We start from the raw sequence: 25,157 nt of genomic DNA on the forward strand, positions 1-25,157 counted from the left end.
AGAAATTAAAAAATAATAATACAAAAATTATTTACTAAATTTTGTAAGCTTAATTTATTAATTTTTTCATTTCCAGAGAGACATTATTATAGTCTTAGCGGAAGCCAATTGGTCGTAAAACAAATAGTTTCCAAAATGCTTTCTCCATGAACACAACATCAGATCTCTTCTGTAAACAAAATTGAAAGATATTGCAATAATTCACAAGAATAAAATATGTGTAATGCAGTTCATTTCAAAGACTATTACGGCACCACAGGCAAGACTTTTCCACACGTCGCAAACGACGGTTTGATACAGCGGTAAGTTGTACGTCTCCCAAACGAAGTTGCGATCTGTTAATAAAAATTTATTCATTTACATATTCACCGTCTAAGCTGCAGCCAAATTTTGTAGTAAAATAAAATATAAAGTAGCCCTTGCCTATTGGATTAGATCGTCAGCTTCTTCACAAGTTTTCATCGGCATATTTTTAAGCTCAAATAACGCGTTGACAATCTTGTACTGTTCCGTTTCGCCAAGTTTGTCTCGTACTCGCCCTTGGTGAAAGCCGTCCATGTGGAATCGGACAGCAGGTCTGTAGCTTTGGCTATCAGATTTGTTTGATTTTAATAGCTTCCAGAGAGACTTCCCCTCTTCTACGAAATTCATTTTTCCTGTTGCACTTTGAATTCTCTGATGAACATAACCAGATATGCCGATTTGGTGCTTGGATAACGAGCACGACAATACGTAGATAATGTCAGAGAGACCGCCCATCAAAAGCAAATCTTTTGCGACATTGAACGGCAAAATTTTACTGAAGATGGTTAAGACAGCCCCAGCACTAATTGAAACAGCTCCGCCAATGATAATGAATGGTACAAATAGGGATGTCAAGACCATCTGTTTTCTAGATGTTTGGTGATCCTTCATGTACATTACATGATCAAATCCCATCAAACGAAAAAGATCCAACTCGCGTTCGACAGTGTTGGCTTTTACCTTGCGGATATCACTGTCGATGAAGTCAAGCGCGGTGTCTTGTTTTACTAACCACGTAGCTTCGTAAATTGCTTGTCGGCTTTTCAAAAAATCCAAAATACATTGACGTTCATGGTCGTTATTGGTGATTTCATGCACTTTTCTTTCGAGGACACGTTCGTCCATTTCCTTTAGTCGGACCCCAGAAATGACATAGGCAGCAATCAAGTCATCCAGCATATCTCGATAAGGTGTCAAAGGCAACAAGTTGATTACTTCGAGACGATTCGCATTGTCTTCACTCTTCAGCCAATGTCGTCTAACTATTTCGGCACGCAACTTGGTCGCCACTAGACGCATCACAGTGTCTTCGTACGCAGGACAGTTTGGATATTTAAAACTTTGACCATCGTAATTAGGTGAGAGATTGCCAGCGTCGTCGATAATATTTTGATTTTGCAGTTCGCCCATAATTGCTTTGCGTTCCGCTTGACTAATATCGGCCTTACGTAAATCGTCGTCTTTTAACTGGCCAAACAGCTTCAAGTTGACTGATTTGAGTTTCGCAACATCAATTTTGGCCATCTTGTTGAATCTAAATTTATCTCCGCTACGGTTGTACTCTCGGTTGCCATAAAGCTTGTCTTCGACGTAATTCTGCGAAAAAATGATTCTCTTTTCTTCTCCAGGTTTGTTGTACTCAATAGGATCATACAGGATGTATTCCTTGGCTATTGAATCTAATTCTTTGGCCTCGTCGCGATCTAGATTGAACCTGTCGACGATGCTGTTTTCCACGGCGACGAAATTTTCATTATCGAACAATGCTCCGCTTTTAATCAGCTCCGCCCAGAACGATTCTCTCGTACAGGGAATCAAATTCTCTTCTTCAAACTTTCTTTTTAACTGGTTTTCAAATTCTTTTTCAATGTTCTCTTTACTTAGTTCCTTTTTCACCGCCTGCTTGATAGCTTTTTCTAAGGTCGACGCGCAGACACCGTAAGCGTTTGCTACCCGAACAATGGCCGTTTTCCAATTGGATTCTTCAATTTGCTCGACGGAAGAGTTCCATCTCGGTACGGTGCTGGCATTGTTCAGCTGATGGCCAATGCACATGGACTCGCCATCCAATAACAGATCGAAATATTCTGCCACCTTTTCGATCGGAATAGTAAAATTCTTCAGTTCCTCATTTTTATCGTCTTTTTTCTGGAAAAATTTCGAGCTTTTATGAATTTCCCGTTCAATCCACTTTTCAAAGTTATTGAGATTTTTTTCCAAAAGATTCTTAACTTTTTCGGGCAGACGTCCTGCTGCTTCAAAGTCTTCAATGGAGCAATCGGTTCCCAACAAGGATCGAACTGAGCCAAGGAAATATTGAAACAGGTTAACAATGTTATCTTTTTGCTGCGTATAGCCATCAACAGCACAAAACGAATCAGGCCGATTAGTTTTCCTTTCTGTCGCACGGACGACCGAAAAATTCGATATTTGCATATTGATTTGCTCACTTAATACATTTTCACATGTACGCAATATTTTGATGAATTCATCTTTATTTGTTCCAAAATCTTCCTTTAGAAAAATGAATGCGCGGTAGTAGTAGGCAGCGGGATAAAATTGGTTGTCTTTTGATTGGATGAGGTGTTCCAAAATATTGGCTGCAGTCGAAAGCTTCGATTTCTTGTTACCAGTGGCCAAATGTTTGGCAACGACAACTAAACGAGCTGGTGTCATCCAATCAGCTTGACTGTTACAAGGAAAGTTGTGCTCAGGAATTTTTAATTTTGGAATCAATTTCGTTGAGTACAAGTATTTTTTCACGTCGAATGGGGAATCATCCATTTCGTCCAGCCACAAAGCCCATTGATCCAATACACTTCCACAGATGGCACGTACTTCCTGATCACTGTATTTTTCCTCACATAGTTGTTTCCTTAGGGTAGTATAATATTTTGAGAAAATATCGAATAATTTCACTTGATCTCTTGTGGCTTCAAAATCTTTTTCCAACCGAGCAATGCGTTGTTTCTCTTGATCATCGCGTGTTTCCTCCATGGCGGAAATTGTTGCCCAATCTTGGGTATCGTTTTTGTCAGGCGTCTTCTGTTCGTGTGAAATTGGTTTACATATAACGAGAATTCCACTTCCGGGTGCCCCATTGCGAGCTGCCCGGCCCATCACTTGTTCCTCGATTCGTTCACTTTCAGGAAAAAAAGTTAGGCACACATGCAATCCTCCATTGTCGCACAGTTGTTGGCTGATTTTCACATCGGTTCCTCGCCCGGCCAAGTTGGTAGCTACGATAACATGCCCAATGTTCAGCTCACTGCTTTCAAATGCGAATTTCTCGTAATCGCGTGTGTACCGATGGAGACGATGGTTTACACTTAGCCCAGGATTGGAACTCTCTATACGTTGATGAACGACATTGGCAACTTTGATGGACTTGCAAAAAAGGATGATCGAACGTCCTGCCTCGATAATAGTCTTGGTCTCCATGACAATGGCATTTAGCCATTCTACTTCTGTTGACAGGATTTGGGGATCTTTTTTCTGAAATAGCTTAGGGAAAGCCCTAGGAATGGGGCATAACTGACACTTAAATGTATCCTGTAGAAAAATCTGTTCTTGTTCGGACCCTAGCGTCCCTGATACACCCAATACCCCATAGTATTTTAACAAATATACGGCATTTGAGATGTAAACCGCTTTGAGACTTTGCAGCGTCAATTTACACCCTTCCTTAAGCTGAAGAAACTGATGAAGGGCTCCGTCCCATTGCGATAAAGTTTGATCAGTTCCAGTGTCGGGATCGATTATAATCACTTGCGGATTGAGATCCGGGCTACTGTCTGTGCGGTCTTGATCAATGACGTAGTGCTCGTCACGTCTTAGATCCAAAGCCTGAAAGGCGCTATTCAACCAAGTGTCAAGGTTTCGATCAACAAAGGTAAGTAGATGAGAAGGTATTCGGATACGACGCTGGCGATTAGCTACTTTGCGGAAATAGAAAACCAATTTCGCGTTTAAATCCTTCCCTTGGATTTGAATTGGGATGCAATTAACCTTCTCGTTTGTAATTTGGCTGGCGTCAGTTATGAGTAGATGTCCTTGTAAGTTAATCACTTCTTTCTTAATTAGATGATTCCATAGTGCATCTTTTTCCGATTCGTCCAATGGCGCGTGGACATACTTCAGATCTTCTTTAGTTGTAACACCGTACAAATCGAACAAGACATCAGATTTAATTAATTTCTTCACCTGTTCTTTCGATTTTTTTTTGTTAACAGATGGGTTGCGCACTTTTTCCCAAATAAAAACGTACAAAGATTCCAAAGTTTCCATGCCAGGAATCTCGTGCGACAAATAGAGGGTGTTGTTTCCTTGGTCAAGCAATAGACAATCCACCTCGTCAATAATGGCGAATAACAATTGTTTGCTGTAATAAATATTACGGCTGTAGAATTTTGTCAATAAATAATCACGCTGGAAATGGGCTAACTGTCCGTACACTACGTTAGCAGTATAACTTGCTTTGCGTTCATCTTCCGATTCACTACAGTTGTTTGCCACTGGTACGCTGAAATATTCATAGAGATCCTTCAATCCTCCTTCAGCTACCGAAAGATTTGAATCTCGAAGTGCTAATAAATCGTTACTGGTAATGACGTCGATTCGTTGGTTCGATATCTTACCGCCGTAGTAATAACCGTGAACAAGAGCAATTGCCACTGCAGCCACAATGAACGACTTGCCCTCGCCGGTAAATACCTGAGCTAATCTTCTCTCAACATTTACCATAGAATTAGGGAACAACATCAGTATGGCCAGAATCTGGGTGTTGCGAAGGCGGAAGTTATTGTCTATCGGTTTACGAAGTTGCTGCACGGCGCACTCAAAGTCGTACAAAAACACGGCCAACGATTTGAGATCATCTTCTTTGATTGCATCGACTTTAATTTTTTTTTTCCATTTCTTTCTTATATTTTCTTTTTCTCCTTCTTTCCTTTGATAATTGATGTAACTCAAGATGAATATTATTCGATCTTCGCGGCTTTCAATTTTTTTTCGGGATTTTGATTTCATTTCGTCTGACATCTGTTTCCAGGTGTCTGGAATGCATCGATTTGAATTGTCGTTCAGGAAACTTTCAAGCATTTGTCGGTTATCCTTATTGGCTTTGCTAAGTGTTCGATGTTTGCTAAATGCTTCCTGAGATACGCTTGAATCACCGGCTGAGATGCACTTGATGACAGGCGCTGGCTTAGTGCACCCTATCTTCTCTTGATTGAGTTGCTCGTAGACTAAATCACTGAATTGTGCCTCATTATTTTGAATTTCCTCCATCAATTCGTCGACATTTTGCGATTCGTTGTCTTCCAACGCAGTACTGGACAAAAAAAATTTCCAAAGCGATTCTTTCATTTGCTTCCATTCATTTACCTTTGAAAAATGACGGTTGAGGCTATGACGAATGACGCCATTTTTCTTCGTTGGTGTGACCAATGGGTGATATCCGCCTATATCAGTTATATCCATCTGCTTCTCAGATGGTGGTATAATTGTTGCATAACGTCGGTTTCCCAACTCATCACTAGTCTTTACGTATAAAGCAACCTTATCTTTTGTAATTCTTCTTTCTTGGAGTAGTATTGGATTTCTAGTTTTTGGTCGTTTTCAAATCCTATGTAATTTCCTTGCTGAGCCTTGTCCCCATTGTAGATGAAACCTACATCGCCATTTGCTTGCCCCGTTTTGCCGTCTGAAACAGACGCCTTATAAACAACACCACCTGCGCCCATTGCTTGATACACTTCCATGCCAACAGAAGGGATGCCACGTCCTTTATCAGACAATTCCAAGATTATGTCCCCGCCATAGCCACCTTGTCCAAAATGGTTACCTGTAAGGAATCAAAATGACAAGCGCATAAAAGAAAATTTAAATATGATTCTGAAATATTTTTCGGGGTAGAATTTCTTGGGGTAGAATGTGTAGTTGTGTACCTTGACAGAGTATGAGCGTGTGCCGTATTCCTGTTTTGCTTTCATACAACGAAAATTGGATTTCGCTGCCATCTCCAAGCGTGCCTGACCTTGCAGTAGGTTCGTTTGATCCGTCTCCTTTTATTTGTACGTGACTTGTGCGCATGTAGTCATAGTCTTCAAACAGTCTATCCTCTAGACTCTTACAGAGATCTTTTATTGCCGGTGGCTTGAAAACTTGCTTACCCTCTATTTTTGTATTTTCATTCGCATCAAGTGGAAGTATGGGACTAAAAATTTCTTGAAGTTCTTCCACCGACCACTTGAGACCAGAACTTCCGTTCCCTCCATTGGATGCGATCGTCCATTGCTCAGCTCCGATAACTTGGTTGCACTTAATAAGAACATTACCACCGCTTTCGCCTGAGTTTAATTCATTTTCTAAGTTGAAAAACAAGTAAATTGTGTAAGACAATATTGCTGTAACAATATAAAATGTTATATAGCTTACGTCTTGATTTGGTGGTAGCATGTTTTCCTGATACATCCCATACTATTTTCTGGTCCTCATTGGCGCACACGATAAGTTTATCAGTAACGAGACCTATATTGATTCCATGCCAGATGTCATTGTCCAAATCGCAATCGATGTGAACGGAAGAATATCCAGCAATTTGTATTTCCTGTACGTCTTCATTACTGGCTTTTAATTCCCTCATTTTCCCCATAAGTTTACTAACAAAAATAGAAACGCCATTAATGGAAATAGTTTTCCTTCCGTGTTCTGTTCTCATTTTGATTGTGGTTTCTGGCAGCAAGAGTTTTTTGTGTATCTCTCTGATAAGTAAATTCAGTTTTGGTGTCCACTTGTTTATTGGCGACGCAGCCAACTTGAAACGCTGTATCCATTCGGGAACTGCACTTATCTCGTTATCGCTTTCTGCCGGCGGGAATGTTTTCAAGATTTTTCCAACCAGGATGTTAATCCATTGTTGCCAATCTGTCTCTCTGCTATTTATCTTTATATTGCTTTCTAGTACATGAGCCTCCAGAACGTGTTGTAATTTTTCGTCTTCATTGGCTTTTGTCAAAAAGTCAGTCAGATGCGAAATGAATTTTACAAGTACAGCACCATCAACGTCGTTGAGGATGTCATTCCTGCATCGAGAAAAGATCTTATCGATAAAACAACTCTTCAGTTTGTGGAAATTTTGGTTCAAGAGAAGGGCGAAACGGGGCGTGTTTTTGAACAGTTCTTCTTGTTGGAGAATCAACTGGAAATATCGACAGCGTCCACCAAACCAAGTCCGAAGCTGTGATTCCTCTGCATTTAGTTTGGTACTAATATCTTCGAACGAATTGATGGAATCCAGTTCGTCCAAGACAGTCGACATAGTTGTGTTGATGTCGAACGTTTCATTCTCCAAGTGGATAAACGCCTTTTCTGAACTGCTCCTTACCCACATCGTCAAGAGGGCGTTGACGTATTGCAATTCTACGCAAGTTCTCTCCAACGGTTTAAGTGCCCATCCCACCTCTGAATCGATGTGACTGACGGCATTTTCAACCAGTTTTTTCGAGTCAGGATTTTCGTCCTGAATCCAGCACAGGATCTTCTGGAAAACATCTTCTGGTGTTTCGTATTGCCGATCTCTTCCAGCCATTATGAAATACCATTCAAAATTATTAATTCTAAAAAAAAAAAGTTTTGTTACAAACGTCGTTAATTCAAGAACCACAATGTTGTTAAACTTGTTTTGAATTTTCATGCAAAAAAAATTGCTTTTTGTCCTTATACTACTCACCTTTCCCATTCGCTTTTTTATCCACTCCCTAATACAACAAAAAAAATGCCATAAATCTCTTGAAATGTTCCCAACTCTATTTGAATTTACAGAAAAAAGTGTCACGGCGTTTAGACTTCATTATCTGCAAACAATTATGCATTCAGATATAATACACAACGTGCCGCAGAAAAAATTCACTTACTAGTTATCGAGATGGTATTATTTACGTAGAGGATTGCTGGAAACTCCTGGTATTGGGGTTCAACAAGTTAATGCACAGCTTGTCCTATTCAAAAAACGTTCTGCCTTTCCACTTGGGCATGTCAAGGTGCTCAACGTGGTCTCTACTATTTTGCTGGGTAACACTGAACTAAAAACAACCGGCTTCTTCGGCTAGAGGTCTTGCCACATTGATATCGAAGGCTTTAACACTAGCAAATGTTGTTATGACTTCTAATCTTGGAGGAAGCCGACCCGTAATAAAAAGAGTTCTTGAGGACAAACCGATTTTCCCCAATCACAACTCTGACGAATAATGCGTCCCCTCAAGCAACTGAAGTTAGTTGGACGTGGACTTTTAGAAATTACGAATCAAAGCCGCGTCTTTTACGCTTGACGACACGCTTTAGTTACCGTAGCACCGGAGATCGGACGGACGCGTAGTATTTCACGACCAGCCAGCCACATCCTACCACAGCTTGCACAATCATCAAGGACGAGGTCGTTGGTCAAACAGAGAAATGAAGTGTTAGATTGCAAGAAGAAAGTTGTCTACGCTCGTGTCATACTCTGTTGTATTTGCCGAAGATGATAAATACGCGGTGTAGGCGATACTTACACCAAAAAAGAATTACTAAAAAAAAAAAAGGAAAGGAAAGAAGACAGATAACTTCATCAGGAAACGGGGTATTACAACCGCCTTAACAAATATCGATTCCCCCCAACATGGTGCGAATTTTTTTTTGTTGCGTCTGCTATTTTTGTAGAGGATTTTTTCTACCCCATCTCAATCTCCCTTACAAAAAATTGATGTATATTTTTCCTCCATGCTACTGCAATAATTTCAACTGAAAAAAAAACTTGACCTTTCCTAAAAGTTTTCTGTCAGCTCAAGGAGCCAATGTTATGGATATGATTCCACATGAATTGCTATTTTTCTATACATATGAATGCAAGATGTAGTCAAATCTGTGCCTAGGCGGTGCGCGTATTGTCGCTGCTTATTTTGATGCACCATATTTTCTATAATAACCGATAATAATAACACCCACAAGAGACTATACAGAGACATAAGATCCTGGTTACTTTACTCATAGAAGGTCTCCCATGGTCTTTTCCCTCCCAAAAATGGTCTTTTAACTTCCATACATCTAGCGCCAATCCAAAGTAGCGCGTGTGATGTGAACAAGTGTAGAGAACCGCAAAGCATGTTTGCCACGTTCCTTTTCACATACAATTGACGAACGAGTGTAATAACAAATCAAACGAAAAATATCGAAAAGTCATCTTGCTTCCAAATCTTTTCGAACATTGTTTTTCTATTAAAAAACTAGACGGCTAAGCTAAATCGATACTTAGATAATCGAGAGCGAATTCGCTCAATTTTCAGGGACGAACCGAAACCGAACCGAGACTTTATTACAGTAAAATATTTTTCTTTGATGCATGAACGTTCTCCATATTTCGAAAAACTAATCAGGAAAGGTTCAAGGTTGATAACCAAACATAACACATAAAGTCGTGGAAAGTTAATTTTGATTAAAATTTCCTGTTTATACTATTTAACCCATCCCTATAACAATTCATCGGAACGGACGTTTTCATTTGTCAGGCTGGTCGCGAGGCAATATATACTTAGTACATAATCGCGCCTACAGTTTTCTATATGGAGAAAGTGTGCATTGTCGCCACTAGGGCCTTGATTTGGTTGCTTTAGTGGTCACTAAAGTTAAACCAGTTAAACAATAATGCGTGTAGCGCATGTCTATTAAATTTTTCGAAGCGAATAAAATGAATTCGGTTGATAAAATTTTTCCAATGAGTTAATATGTACAATATAAATACTAATATAAATGTTACAATTATATATGTACGATACTATTATATATATACAATACTATAATATACTGTATATAATAATATACTATAAATTATACATATATTCTGCTTATATAATGAATATGTATACAATTGGTGTGGCAATTGAAATAAAAGAATATAAAAGAAACAATTTTTTAATTATTTGTCAGTTAAATTAATTACAATAAATAGTTGATTAATTACAGTAAATAGCCCTTGGTAAGGGCTATCTATTTTTCGGTAATTGTTGTCAACATTTTCAAAGAAAAAATCTTAAACGCAAAATGTGTTTTTGTTGTTTTTCGATCAAGATTCTAATGGACGCAACTGATAAAAACAAAAAAATATATGTTACACTTAAACTTTTTCTTTTTCTGAAAATTTAACATAAATTTCATAGAATTAGATAGCTCTTGATAAGAGCTATTGATTGATGCAAAATTTGTCAATTTTGACTGCTTATTTTCTTCATAAATAATTATTAAAGGATTTCATAATTTTAGAAAGGGGAGGGGTGTGTGAAAAAGACGAAACTTTGCATTGATTGTTTGATGCTTAATCTTCGTCATAACAGGAAATCAGTATAATATTTTTGTTGCTGGTGATTCCAGGAACAAGTTATTCTAAACAATTACTTTTAAGATGCTATATTTAACCCCAAAAATTACGTTTGAAAAAGTGGCTTTTGATAAACCATTATGGCGGCCATTTTTTTACCGCGCCAAGTTCAAATTTTAAAAAGTGTAAAAAGTGTAAAAAATTTTAATTATATGTACATATTTACATTTTGTTTGTGTCTAAAAAATTTTAATATTCTGTCTTAGATATAAAATTTAAAAACTAATTAAGATAAATTAAACTAATTTATTTAATTGAGTTCTCATTTAATTTACAATTTTAGGTGTCTTTTTCCACAATTCCGCGTGGAAAACTACGTTTTATCGCGACTTCCACGTGGAAAAACTCCAAGCAGACAATATAAAAAAAAAACAATTGACTAACGCCCATGCCGCGTCTAATCATCTACCCCATAAGAAAAAGTGCATCTGCAACTATGTACTACTTAGTACATATGTAGTGAGACATGTTGTCATTTGTTAGGAAATCGCACCCTTCCATTTTGAACGGAGCGGTTTCGGAACTGTTATTTTTTATGTCCACGGTTCGGAAAAGTCTCGGTTCATCAGATCCCTTGACATCCTTACCTTAGCGAATCCGTCTCTCTCAGAGTAAAGCAATCAAGCTTTTATGATTCTGCCAAGAATCAAGATCGAAGACGGGTCGATCCCAATCCAATCCACTTTTTTTGCGAATCGGGGGAGGCATTTCGGGCGGGGCTTTCGGGGTTCAGGTTGTTCAATAAGTCGCTGCTCTGAACTCAATCGGGTTTCAATTGGGGTCTTTAATCGAGGAACCAACACTGACTGCAACCCTTTGAATTACGCAATGACATAATCGAATGCGTGTCACTTGTTACGATGACGTTGCCGATGACTTTTTTTGTAGATGATCACGAATTGTTATAAAACAATTTTCAGTTGCTTATGCAACTGCAGCTCACGAGTGATACTTCCGAGATTGTGGGCACAACTGTAAAAAATAACGCAGCTAGAAGGAAATTGATGCCTCAGTTAGGGAACTTATTTGTTTCTTTGAAATAAAAAAAATAAAAAAATTTCTACCGCCAAAATGGCATTTCATTAACGATACAAAATTAAGTTAAGGTTTGAACTGTGGAAGTGTAGGACGATACGTTGTCTGCTTACCGAATTGAATACTGTGATACGTTAATTCCACTGCATTTCAAATTTCATTAACGTTGGAATAGGCAGACTTGCCGCGATCGCGATCAAAAATTGACGGTTAATATAAAATTGATGGAGAAAATGAATGGTTAATTTAAATACTGAAGGTGCGTAAGTGACGAAATTTTCGATTTACCGGTAGCGTTATGTAAAAAAATCTGTCAGCATATTATTGAATGTGAAATTTCACCAAAAGAAAAGAAATTTGGCTGTGAAATGACGGCATTTTCTAGAGATTCATAAAAACATATGATTGAAGGAAATAGCGTAATGATTCGAAAAGTAAAAGTTATTATTTTGCCTTTTATTATTTCACTTTTTAAAAGGTAAAATAATAGCTCAAAAACTTTTGGAATATATATATAATTTTATTATTTATATATTGAAAATACACGCTTCGAAAAAATAGTGTGACGTTGGGATTTCATCAAGCTATTGATGTACGCATTAAAAATACCGTAAAGTAAATGTAATTATTTCGAAATTCGTGAATTATTGGCTGGGGGTGGAATGGACAAAGTAGCTTGAAAAAACTGAAATAGGAAAGGCTTGTTAAGTATCAACTATTTATTTACTATCGATTGCCATTGCCAGTAGAATATAGCAGACAACACTTCGAAACTCTCAGATTTGAGCCTTTGTTTACGATTTTTCCTCGTAACTAAGCAACCTAGGCCCTGCCCCAGAAATATCGTTTGCTTCCGATTTCACCCCCAAAACCAGAGATAAGGCGATGGGACACTACCGTGTTAAAGCCGCCATAACACATTTTGGCACTACATCTAGCGGCTAATTCCCTCCCTTCCTCATTAGCAGACGAGTTGCTGCAGGTAAAGAGGCAGTTGATTCGAATTTGGCGAGGAGAGTCAGCTAATTCGCCAGATGACAACTGATAACGAAAGTTCCGTGATTCATAACGCGGAGGGGATGAAAATTCGAAGAATCAAAAGGGGTCGACTTTCAAAAATGGTTTTGCTTGGCATTAATTCCCAGGGTACCTGTAGCTTGTTATCGAATGTTAACCCTGTGAAATACACAACCTCAGTTAAGCAAGTGGTCTTAGTCCTTCTAGACGTGTTTTTCTTCTTCTCATTGTTCAAAATTGTTGAAATGCCTCCAAACTGTAGTGCCGTCAAGTGTAATTCAAAGAGAAGTGAGCGATCAGTTTCATTTCATAAGTTTCCCACTGACGATCAGCGACTACTTATCTGGCTGAAACATTGTGCACCTGGATTTAAGCCTTCAAAATCTTCCGTGTTGTGCTCTCTTCACTTTGATCCCACTTTGTTAACTTGGACTCCTCGCCGAAAATTAAATAGGTTGTCTAACAGCAAACTTAATCCTATTGATTTAGACACACACTGAAACTGAGCGACCACAACACCAGCATGAAAACGAATCAGATATCGTTAATCTGAATAGACCTGCCAAGGTTAATACGCAGTGTACCAGTGAATATGACATCGTTTCTGCTGACCTGAACTTCAGCGGTGAAAGCCACAACTCAACCATTATTTCTTTGCCTTTTGTTCGCAGACAACTCATCGCGGATTTTACCAGCCCCGTAAAAAGACTAAGGTTAGATCAAAACTATGAAGCTCCTACCAGCCCCTGTCTACCTGCAATTGACAAAGATCTAGAAAACGATTTTAATGAGGATGGTGCGCGTTGCAATTCTGAGCTGGTTTCGTTTAATGACAATCGTAGCTCTTCATCACAAAAAAAGAATAATTCTTCATTTAAAAAAAGAATGCGAAAATCAGACTCGCCACCTTGAAAAAGAAAATCACCGGCTGCGCATTAAGTACAAGTGTGAAAATGATTACCTTAAAAGAGTAAATTGCCGTCAAAAACAAAAAATTATTGTGATGTCTCTTCGTGAGCGTCAGAATTTGAAGGACCTAAACATCAAAGTTTGCCAAATTTCAATTTTAAAGCAGCAGCTAAAAAAGTCCACAAAAGAATGCCCCGATCTAAAAGAATTTAGAAAAAACGCAATAAGAAAAACAGACATGTCCGAAACAGCTTACCAACTCTTTTTGAATGAAAAATGGAATTCCGGAAAAAGAACTGAAGGCCGTAGATACTCTTCATTCATCCGGGACCTGGCAATAAACCTAAGCTATTATTCGAACGCTGCGTATGAAAAACTTAGAAAGATCTTTACCTTGCCGTCCGTTCGAAGTCTTCGCCGCTACCATGCACCAGTCGGTTGCTCTTCCGGGATTTTAAAGAATGATTTAGCTCAGATAAAGACAGACATTTCAGAAGGAACACACGGCCAAGATGTAACCCTTAGTCTCGATGAAATGTCTATCAAGAAGGCGTTGTGCTACGACCCGCAACTTAAGAAATATATGGGATTTACCGATTTCCCAGATGACAAACCTTTCAGTCGGGAAACAGATCACCAAATTCTTGCTACGCAAGTCTTGGTGTTCTATGTTGTAGGATTAGATGGAAAATGGAGATCGCCTGTGGCTTATTATATTACGAACCATTTAACCGGGCTGGGCCAGTCGAAAGTGCTGAACGATGTCATTATTGCTTGTCATGAATTCAACGTAAATGTAAAAGTAGTTACTTTCGATGGGTTGGCGGCAAATCTAACGATGGTCAATGCCCTTGGAGCGAACATCAGGATTCCCCAAAAACCACCGAAATGTGTTCCTAGCCGTCGCACAAATAACACTCCAGAGCAAATGAAAATCCACCGTATAAAATACGCTGCGATGAAAACTTTTTTCCTTCATCCTAAGACCAAAGAAGACATTTACCTGATGTTAGATACGTGCCATATGTTAAAATTGGCTCGTAACCTAATAGCACAGACACCGAAAGGAATTGTTATACCTGGCTTTCCGAAACCGGCAAAATGGTCGTACATTACCGAGCTCTTCGAATACCAGAGCCGTCTAGGATTTCGTCTTGGTAACAAGCTGACTAAAAACCACGTCGACATTGGCACACACAAGATGAAAGTAGTTCTGGCTGCTCACGTTTTGAGTAATTCAACTGTGGATACTCTTCGCCATTTACGGGAGGATCTGAAACACTTAAACGTAAAGTTATATTTTCATTATGGTATAAAAATGATTTTACCTTTTTAATATGGTGTTTTTTGCAGTTTACGGGAAGTGAGGCCACTGAGGAATACTGCCGAAAGTTCAACAAGATTTTCGACATCCTGAACTCATGGAATCCAAAACAAACAGATGACAGAGCACCACTAACACTTTCCAACCTGTTGGAAAAAGAAAAAGAACTTAAAGGATTACAAAATTTTGTTAAATCTTTGACATTTACTTCCTGCAAGTTAGTAACTGCCAGTAAACGGAAGGCTGTGATTATCGGCTTCACTGCCACCATAAAATCAACAATATCACTCGCATGGAATCTGCTCACACAAGAAAAGCCTTTGGATTATGTATGCACGAGACTCCCCAACAGGATCCACTGGAGCATTTCTTTAGCATAGTCCGGTAAAGGGTGGGTTAAATAACAATCCCACAGCCATTCAAGTGAAGTATATCATGAGAAAACTTCTAGTTATAAAAAGTGGTGTTGTTACAGCTTCCTTGTGTTGTCTGTTCACCTCTTCCGTTTGCAATATTAAAGGACCTGAATTGTGAAAAAGAAAATGATGCTATTGACACTGAGATGGAGGTAGAGATTGAGCTTTTCAGTAATGTAGTAGAGTTAAATGCGTCCAACATGAATGATACTTTTACAAACCAGTGTCTTGCCTACATTGCTGGATATTGTGTTTTAAAAATTGAACGTCTCTCCAACTGTGTCATGTGTAGAAATGCCTATTTGACTCGATTGATGATCCATTGGAAGAAGCCACAGCAAACATTTCAAATTTAAGAACGAGCAGATGGATATGCATTCCTTCAAACTCTGTGTACACAATTGCATTATCATGCGAATCTGTTTTTCAATCAATGTTGGCCCAAGGATTAAAACTCCAGTGTGATATACTTGCCATGTTAACCCAGAAAGTCCTAAAGAAAAGTAATATTAACCAAATGTTTCCTACTCTTGCAGCTCACTCAGAAAATTGTGATGTTACTTACCTCATAGAAACTGTTGCTTATAGATTCTTAAAACTCAGATGTTTATCCTATGTCAAATTGTTCAATCAAAACATGTGTGAAGAAACTTCAAAACGTAATAAGTTAACTAAGCTCATATTATACAAAAATTTATAAAAAATTTATTGGTGACTTACTTTATTTCCGAATACCACATTTTAACTTTTAACACAAACTACAAAACACACAGATGCCTGCAGTAACCAAGTGACATTTTAAAAAACAAAACAATGTTGTCCACTATTGAAATAGAGAGGGAATTCGTCTGCTAACGATAACGGGAGGGAATTAGCCGCTAGATGGTGGACCGAAATCTGTCATGGCGGCTTTCCCTATTCAGTGTCCCATCTCCTTATCTCTGCCCAAAACTGTGTCCAATATCTCCTACCAAAAGGACATTTTTTAAAACGCTTATAAATCTTAAACTGCTTATCCTAAAATTTAAAACAAACCAGGGAATTGAAAGGGGAAGAATTAGCTTTTTTTTATTATAAGCAAACCTATTTTTCATTTAGTGGTTTTCGTGCGACATGAAAAATTGTATAAGCCAAAAAGATGAAAAAATAGCTGTATTTTTAACTTTTGCGATAACTACACGAATAGTTTTTGTATATTTTTTAAAATTTAGCCCTAAGTGTGGAATCGAATTTCCAATCAAACAATACTTTTTAAATTTTATTTCTAAAATTTCCTCTCCTAGTTATTGCGATTGTCCAATCTGGTACGTGTCCAGTTTGGGTCCGCTTTCCCCAACATATCTCGTGCTATTTGGCTGGTTGATGCAAATACTCGGCTTCACCTAGCGTCCCATTTGGTTCCGTCGTATTCAGCCAGACATATTATCTCGGTGCATTTCATACGTAATCAAGCGAAATTGCCGTCTACCGAACGTCTTGCAGGAGATACGGACAAGATGCCTCTCCTGCTAATAGGAATTATGTTTTGGTATGTTGGATTCCCTGTTGCTGCCGTTGGGGCACATCTTTGTTATCCAAATGCGTCTCTCTTCGCGCCCAAGGCTTCATTGATTTAGTTTTTAACTTGAGTTTACACTTAAAGGATTGCTATTTATAAGGCATTGCCCAAGGATTCCGTCGGCTTGCAACGTTCTCTGGATTGACTCTGGGTCTGCTTTGAGGAGGCGTCACCTCCATAGCATAGCCATAGCAGTAGTGAACGCTGATATTAGGAGTGAGGTCATGTTCTATCGAAATTTAATTCATAAATGAAATTTTCCTTTCCTTATTTATAGACGAACTTTTCTTTTTCTTTTAAGAAAATCCGGAATGAAGAACGAACAGCCATGAATGTAAGCAAGTGAGGGTAAAATCGATGTAATTGTCTTGCTGTATTTTAAACTTACTGACTATTAATAACGAACTTATAAAGAAAGGCTTCCGTAGCCATTATGAAAACTCAAACACGTACAAGTATTTAGTTGTATTTCCAAACAGCGTTATTTATCAATCCACCAATAAAACGTTTGAAAAAAGTTTGAATGATCTGTCTACGTATTCCGTTTTTTTTCAATAGCGCTGGATTTTTAATTTCATTGATTTTCTTTCCAATTTAGTAATAGCTGCATAGAACATGCCTTTTCCTGAAATTTTATGATTGCTGTATGATACTGGCGCGCCAAAATTGCTCCCCGTTTTTCCGTTATATCAGAAATTTCTAATGTTATGAAAAATATAAAGTCAATTTTCAATTTCTACAGTTTAAAAATTTTTTAAATACAAAGAACACATATCATGCGTGTCGCTTTAGTACCGTTCGGTAGTAAGCTGTATCGCAGGTATCCCCGAGGCTTAGCCCTATCAGGGATGCATTAAATAATATATTCTGTTTTTACTTTTGAGAAAAGTTGTTCAAACATGTTTAAATAACATTTCTAAAAATTGGAAAGTAAATATCCCTGTTACTTTTGCAGCAAAAAATAATAAAGAATGACAGAATAGATTTGACGTCGAAAACCTACTTGCCAGTGGACAAGATATTCACCCTATTGTATAAGAAAGATGAAGTTATAATGAAAATTTATAATGTGTCTTATTTGCCTTTCAAAGAGTTCTGTTACAAGAATCCAAGATGGGCAAAACGAAAACCAATAGTCAAGTCTGTACATCTTCAAGAGTCACACGAACTGTAGTAACTGAAGAGCAAGTTAAAAACGCACCAATAGTCCAACGCGTAACCGTACAGTCGATTTTACTCGAGCCCGAAGTAAGTACTGACGAAGTAAGTACGGATATCATCTATATACCAGAAGCATTATTCTTTTGTCTAACACATTTCGTTATACCGGCAGTGCGCCAATTCTTGTGCAGAAAGGGATTGATTTCAGCTACGGCAACTAATTACGACTTCGCGGAATAATGAAGATCATAAATTCCTATAACAACATCAATAATAAGTTTCTTGCCACCCCTCTCCTGCCCCATGGAAATCCGCAGCGCGATCTCTGCGAGGAACGAGATCTGCCATATCAATCTTGATGAAGTGAAAACAAACTTGTCCGACAACTTCTCAATTTGGATCAAGCTTTGTCGAAGCGTCGGTGATAGCCAGAATGCCACTGACGTACAGACTGTATACGAACGCCTCATGAAGGGTAAATATCAACGCTCAGTCGCCAAAAAACCCTTTGTTTACATAATGGGCACCTACAATGAAAATGCTGCGTTCGGTCTCACCGTGCGTTTATACAGTTGTCTTGTAAGACATGTTGGTCCTTCTCTGCGGAACTTCTTGATGCAAGTGAAACACCTACCTACGTCAACAGATTTTGGCGTCTTCAGAAACTTGAAATATATAATCGAAGAACAGAGAACGGACACCAATTATCTGGCAGTAGGTGCTTCTCGAAGGACTGATACAACAATGTTGAAGAATGCTATGGATGGTAGGAATAATACGTGTCACGGTAAGTTTTCAAAAGTTTATGGGCTTTGGAAAATATATCTGCAATCGTGGATAAATCTGCTGAACACTGTAAACGCAAAAGAAGCAGCAGGAGAAATTAAGGACGTCCTGAATGCCATCGATATCTCTCAGAGACACGCTAAACCGATTCACCCTAGAAAGATCCTTTCCCGAACCTATAAGATGAAATTTTTTCTTCTATCCAACAATGTAGTCTACCAATTAATAGTTGGCTACGTCTTTTTCATGATGATAGAGCCGTACCCATCGTTTTTCGGAATATGGAACGACTACCAGTGTCTGTACCGAAAAAAAGATTTCGAACGAGTAGTTTAACTTGAATGATCCTTTTCCCAACCTCAGTTGAAATTTTTTATTTCAGTTAAACAGCTCGACTAATCCACTTCGGTGCAACAACGTAGTCTACCAATTAATAGTTGGCTACGCCTTTTTCCGGTTAACAAAGCGGTGCCCATTGCTTTTCCGGAATATGAAAAGATTACCCGGTGTCTGTTTTCGGAAAAACGATTACGACGGAGTCGTTTAACACCCGTCCCGTTTGCATTTGCTGAACAGTATCGACAGGATATCATGAACGAACCGGGAGTAATGCATTAGAAGAAATTTCGAACGTTATACAGTGACCGTAGGTTTTGTTCAAAATTTTGTAAGACTCAAAACTCTATGTCGAAGAAAAAGGTTTTGGCCTTTATACATTTCTGTGTGCAATGTTGTTTATTCAATCAATGCAGCGTAAATGCTTATGGTTCGTGTTTGTAAATGTCTACCGAATTCTAATATCCATCCTCCTCCGTTCCTCCTTTCGAGACTACCACTACGTACACTAGCCTATTCTGCACAAAAAGGAGAACACCGATTTATTTTCAAAACGCCATCTTTGGGTAAAATATATCAATTTTTTACCTTTTTCGAATAGCGGTAGGGCTGTTTTGGCGCAAAACCCCTATAAGTTGGGTTGGGTAGTTTAAGTATAGACACCTTTTTCTAATGCCACTGGTGTTATAAAAATGTCTGAAAAAGGTAGTTTGTACCTTTTTTTGTCAGACCCGTAAACCTCCTCCCCCAGGCTAAGATGAAGAATATCGCACCAAAAACATTGTCAACTTCTACCCACCTCTTTGGGCAACATCGAAACCACAACACAGGAAATATTTAAGGCTTTTTGTTGGGATTGAACCACTGTTATCCGTGTCTAATTCCGACCCTATACCACTGAGCTACAACATCTCAATACATTGTCTTATAGATATATACAATATAGTTTATTTCACGGAGGCTGAAGGGAAAATTATTTTTACTTTTTTTAAGTTATGTCATTTGCATACCATATTTGTGAACGACATGATATATAAAAGTAATCATCTATATGAATCCTTGAACACCGACCTCCCGCATCCAATACACATCGCTTACGCCCCATAATTACAACATAAATCGGCAGCATATACCACAGCTTTCTTTTGTATTCATCCTCCACATCTCCACATAAACGAAAGTATAGACAAACATAAGCAAAAGTAATAGCCCGGTGGCATAAGATCGGATTCCGATGCGGGTTGCAGTGGTTCAATCCCGATCCCGTACGAAACGGTAAGCTTGAGTTTTGGCGATGCCCAAATCCTATCTTCATCCAGCTTCCCCGTCGCTAGCTTGCAGATTTCAAGCTAGCAATACCATTAGGTATGCTTGAGTTTTGGGGGGTGACGTCAGCGCCTTAACATTAAACTTGCGCAAGCTATGAATTCACCAGCTTGCCCTTTAGTTTACGAAAATTAAGCTATTGGAGTAAGTGTAAGCTAGAAAAATGGAAGTTAGGAATATATATATTATTTAGCATAAGAAATGCTTATAAAACAAGTATTAGTTATGATAGGACTTTAATCGCAAATAATTCATTTTCTTAAAAAAAATAAGAAATCATACTTTATACTTTCATACTTTACGTTATTATGGCAAGTTACCTAGCGTAAAGTTTTAGTCAGCTGAAACTGGTGAAAGCAGACAATGACGGTCAAGCATTCTCTTAGGTTATTACTATAACCATTTCTAATTACTTCAAATGTCTTCTATATCCCAATAAAACACTTGAGTAATTAGAAAAAGCAGTCAAGCTTAGCTTGCTGGCTAAAAGCATCTTATTACAGCATGGGCAGTTTCAAAATAAACTGGCCTAATGTATCTTAAGCGCTGTATGCTACAAGAGTTGTTACATTTCTTTTTATTCTGGTTGTATCTAACTCAAAACCAACTGCTAATGTAAATGGAAGATTTCCACGTTATGGGAGAACGAGGAAAAGAAATTTTAAGTAAAAAAGAGCTATACGAATTGCACGAGTAATCGAGCAAGTAAAGGAAATTCACCGTTTGAGGTAAAGAAGGCAGGACGTATAGTCCAAGTGTACACATGCGCCTTCAGGTCGTCTCACGTGGGAAAGTGAAAGAGTAAGCGTTAGTTTGATTCCCAGGTTGGCCAACGACCGCAGTAAGATATGTCCATAGTTGTTATCACAATCATCGTTCTCGTGTTAATAGGAATAGTTCGACAATTCTCAACGTCCGGATAAAAGATTTTAAAGTAAGTTCAAAATACATTAACCACAACAACGTAATTGTCAGACGTATTTGTTAAGAATTAGGAATTAAGAATTGGAAGGGAAGTGTATTAATTTGTTGTTTTTAATGGGACGAATGGCCCAGTTTATGGCAGATTTCAAGACCAACGAAAAGATAAAAATGAACGAGAAATACTCGATTTTCAGTTTAAGAGAGCGATAACTATGATATAAGAATTCAGAGGGATGGTTACATTTTTAAATTATTTTTGTTATTTCAATCAATGGTTGTGTTAAGACTTGTCGTTAAGGAATATTTGTTTTAGTCTAAGGTAATGCATACTTGTTGCTGGCAAATATCGTCCATCCGCCAAGGTCAAAATGCTAACGGAAGATAAAAAGTTTCGAATGCCACTCGAGCGCTAAACAAACCCCGAATTTTCCAGCGTATCCTATTTACTACCATAACAAAAAAGACAGGAAAGGTTATGATAAACGCCAAGTGTAACGATCGTATCCAACACCGATTCACACCTTTCATACGTTTGTCTACATTCATTGTAAAGCCAGTAGCTGCATAAAATACAATCTGAAAAAGTGCATCGTAATAATGCCAACCAACTCGATAATAAAGTATAAAATGCAAAATTTTTGAAATACGGGAAATTACTGCAATTAAGCAAGTCTCTTACTTAACCTATTACAAGTCAGCTTACCGAATTTTATGTTAATACAAGTAGATATTGTCATGCGCATTACCTGTTTCTCCACCATTCTTCTCATCCTACAGTACATCCAAATGTTATTACTGGTGAGATGTTTGCCTCCCTGGCAGACATGGAGAGCCTTATATCAACTGAAATGGAGCTCGCAAGGCATCTTGAAAATTACATTCAAGAAGAAGAAATTAGACTTAAACAACTAAGAGGGTAAGAAGAAGCTTTTTCCTGCTTGTGTTTATGAAAATAATGTCATATGTTGTTGCATGCTTTTTGGTTGCCATAGATTCCTGGAAAAATATGAAACCATGTATCAAGAAGCAAGTGAAGACGTGTCTAAGTATTTGGCTAATCCAGTCAATGCTTACTTACTAGTCAAACGCCTCACCTCTGATTGGAGGCAGGTCGAAGGAGTTATGGTGCAGAATGTTGCCTCTGGTACGCGTTTCGTAATATTCTTCTTATTTCACGCTGTAACACAATTTTTTACCAGCCATCGTACAAAACATCACGCAAACATCGTAATGTGTTAAGCTTCCCTCTGATGAAGATTTAAACGGAACAGCTGTGGCATTAATGAGGCTGCAAGATACATATATGTTAGACACTCATTCTTTAGCTGAAGGGAAGCTCTTAGGGAAGAAGTATTCCCGTCAGCTTACTGGTAATTTAATATGCATACATTCACCACAGCGCCTCTGTTGATTGGTGTTTTCCTCAAGCTGGAGACTGCTGGGAACTTGGCCGCCAGTCCTACATGAATGGAGATCATTACCATACCGTTCTGTGGATGAGCGAAGCTTTAAACAAGTTCATAGTCGATTCCAATGAAGCAGTAAAACGTGAAGAAATTCTCGAGCATTTGGCATTTTCTACTTACAAACAAGGTACAGAGTAAGATATGAATTAAAATTTCACAGTTTAAAGTTTCGTTTATATTGTAGGTAATGTAAATGAGGCCTTACAACTAACTCAAGAACTGCTAAGAATTGTCCCGTACCACGAACGTGCGCTTACCAATGTGAAGTATTACGAAGACATGCTTCATCAAGAAGAAGAGACGCAACCCCGCCAAGAACGCGACGAGTGTGTGATTAGCTAATTTTCCTTGGGTTTCGAAATATTGTTTCAATTTAAAGTGTTTGAATTTTGTTAGCAGGATTTAAAAAATGGAAAATTTTGATCCTACTATGTTAAAACTAAAGAAACACCCAGGTACCGCAGGAATACCCACCGATCACTGGGAGAACTATGAAAAGCTTTGCAGGCAACATTTTCGTAGATGTTAACGTAGAAGTTTCTCAAGTGAATACGCGTGATTTTTGCAGAGGTGAGGAACTAATCGATCACAAAATCGCAGCCCGTCTACGATGTCGTTTCGTTACCAATAACGTCCCGTTCTTCCTCATTCAACCCGTTAAGATGGAAGAGGCTTCGCTGAAACCATGGCTAGTTCTTTTTCACGATGTTATCACCGACGAGGAAATTGAAACTGTTAAAAAGCTGGCGCAACCCAGGGTAAGCATCATCATAACAATAACTTAGCAAATCTCCTAATAAGTATTATACTCACAGCTACAACGAAGCACGGTGCAAAAAAGTTTGACAGGTGAAAGTGAACCAACTAAATACCGGATCGCCAAAGCCGCCTTTTTGCAAAACAATGAACATGACCAGGTATACAAGGTAGGTTAAAACCGATTATTAGCGCACAAAGTTTCTCACCATTATGCTCTTCATGTTTTTAAGCAGATGAATCAACGTATTGGTGATATTACTGGACTTGACATGGCTATGGCTGAAGACCTCCAAGCTTGTAATTACGGCATTGGAGGGCATTATGAGCCACACTACGATTTCGCAAGAGTACATAAGAAATTGCATTTAAAATTTACCTTATCCAATTCCTTTACTGATGGGTTTTCCTTTCTCGTCGACAGAAAGGTGAGATTCAAAAAGATTTCGGCTGGGGTAATCGAATCGCTACATGGTTGTTTTGCGTAAGTTTACATGCACCCACGAGATTCCGATTGGATTACTGATAAACGTTTTTAATTACCACAGATGAGTGACGTTGAGGCAGGAGGGGCGACAGTTTTCCCAAAAATCAATTTGGCTGTTTGGCCTCGAAGAGAACGTGCAGCGTTCTGGTATAACCTTCACCCGAACGGTGATGGTGACGATTTGACCCAGCATGCTGCCTGTCCTGTTCTAATCGGATCTAAATGGGGTACAGTGATATTTAATTATGGAATAACAATTTAGCCTTAAGTTTTGGCTTACGTGAAACTCGTTTCACTATCAAACAAACGGATTCATGAACGCAATCAAGAATTCCGCCGACCTTGTGGTTTGCAGTTCGACAGCGGAATGTGATATACTTATAATTGCCAGGTGATTGGAAACTTCTCATCTCATTGGTGTCCTCTCAGAAGATAAAAGGTGTTTTAAAATGGATTACGGTAGGCCATAACCCAAAACTCGTAGTCCTTTATTTGTTCAAAAGACTAGTTATTTTGGGTTTTCCGTTTGTTGACGTCATCATAGTAAGCGGTACTAAAGTACTGTTGCTGCTATCTATCATGATACTATTTGTTATGTTTTCGTTTCGAGTCAAATGAGAATACCTGTTTTCCTTTATTTTCCACATTGTACATGTTGACGAGATCTTTTGTTTGGTTCCGATTGCCTCGCTCTTTGTATATTACCTTAATTTTTCTTCGAGAATAAAATCTAAAACCAGCAATTCTAGTCGGGATACAAAAAAAGATAGAAAACAAAATATGAATAAATCAACATGATGGGAAACAAAAACGATAAAATCGGAAAACAAAAAGGCACACGTCAGGGTTCTAAAACTTTCATCATCACCAAATTCCTACATTATTTTTTTCTTATCCGGAACTATTTGTAAAAATTTACAGACGTTATCGTTTAACTCCAGAGCGCAGAGATTGCGGTGTTATTTTGACGTGAACTTCGAGTTCAACTTTTAAGTAATTTGTGTTTTTGCGTCAAATGTCCGTAGATGAGTAAACTAGGTGACCATTTTGGTGGCAACTGCAAGGTGAAATTGAACTGGAAAGTTGAACTTTTTGTCGTAGAGACCAACAGTAATCCGTTTTGTGAACGGAACCGATGACGATTTTTATACCCATTTCGATGCCCTTCACACAGTGGGCACGCCTATTGTCTATGTGTCTTTACAGTCAAATAGGGCATTT

The 25,157-nt window shown here is 38.3% G+C and overlaps 3 protein-coding genes, 1 long non-coding RNA gene and 1 pseudogene across 4 annotated transcripts; 3 read left to right on the forward strand and 2 right to left on the reverse strand.

Moving 5' to 3' along the window:
* Positions 1–423: 423 nt before the first annotated feature.
* LOC132088545 (uncharacterized) lies at positions 424–5,539 on the reverse strand. The gene has a single exon (XM_059497440.1). The coding sequence runs from the start codon at positions 5,503–5,505 to the stop codon at positions 424–426; it is 5,082 nt and encodes a 1,693-aa protein (XP_059353423.1). The 5' UTR covers positions 5,506–5,539.
* A 28-nt stretch (positions 5,540–5,567) lies between these two features.
* On the reverse strand, positions 5,568–7,987 carry LOC130686188 (uncharacterized). The gene is made up of 4 exons (XM_057509479.2): positions 7,941–7,987; positions 6,463–7,643; positions 5,973–6,392; positions 5,568–5,869 (listed from the first exon to the last, which is right to left on the reverse strand). The coding sequence occupies exons 2-4, from the start codon at positions 7,613–7,615 to the stop codon at positions 5,568–5,570; spliced, it is 1,875 nt and encodes a 624-aa protein (XP_057365462.2). The 5' UTR covers positions 7,616–7,643; positions 7,941–7,987.
* Positions 7,988–13,634: 5,647 nt separating this feature from the next.
* On the forward strand, positions 13,635–18,057 carry LOC130686189 (uncharacterized). The gene is made up of 4 exons (XM_059497441.1): positions 13,635–14,684; positions 14,750–14,868; positions 17,786–17,957; positions 18,028–18,057. The coding sequence occupies exons 1-4, from the start codon at positions 13,635–13,637 to the stop codon at positions 18,055–18,057; spliced, it is 1,371 nt and encodes a 456-aa protein (XP_059353424.1).
* Positions 18,058–21,130: 3,073 nt separating this feature from the next.
* Positions 21,131–22,355, forward strand: LOC132088543 (uncharacterized). The gene is made up of 3 exons (XR_009422007.1): positions 21,131–21,237; positions 21,955–22,143; positions 22,220–22,355. It is a non-coding gene; the product is annotated as an uncharacterized LOC132088543 (long non-coding RNA).
* A 4-nt stretch (positions 22,356–22,359) lies between these two features.
* Positions 22,360–24,372, forward strand: LOC130686191 (prolyl 4-hydroxylase subunit alpha-1-like; annotated as a pseudogene).
* The last annotated feature ends 785 nt before the right edge of the window (positions 24,373–25,157 follow it).

This window comes from Daphnia carinata, unplaced genomic scaffold (assembly GCF_022539665.2).
Source record: "Daphnia carinata strain CSIRO-1 unplaced genomic scaffold, CSIRO_AGI_Dcar_HiC_V3 NW_026452971.1___fragment_3, whole genome shotgun sequence".
Lineage (NCBI taxonomy): Eukaryota > Metazoa > Arthropoda > Branchiopoda > Diplostraca > Daphniidae > Daphnia > Daphnia carinata.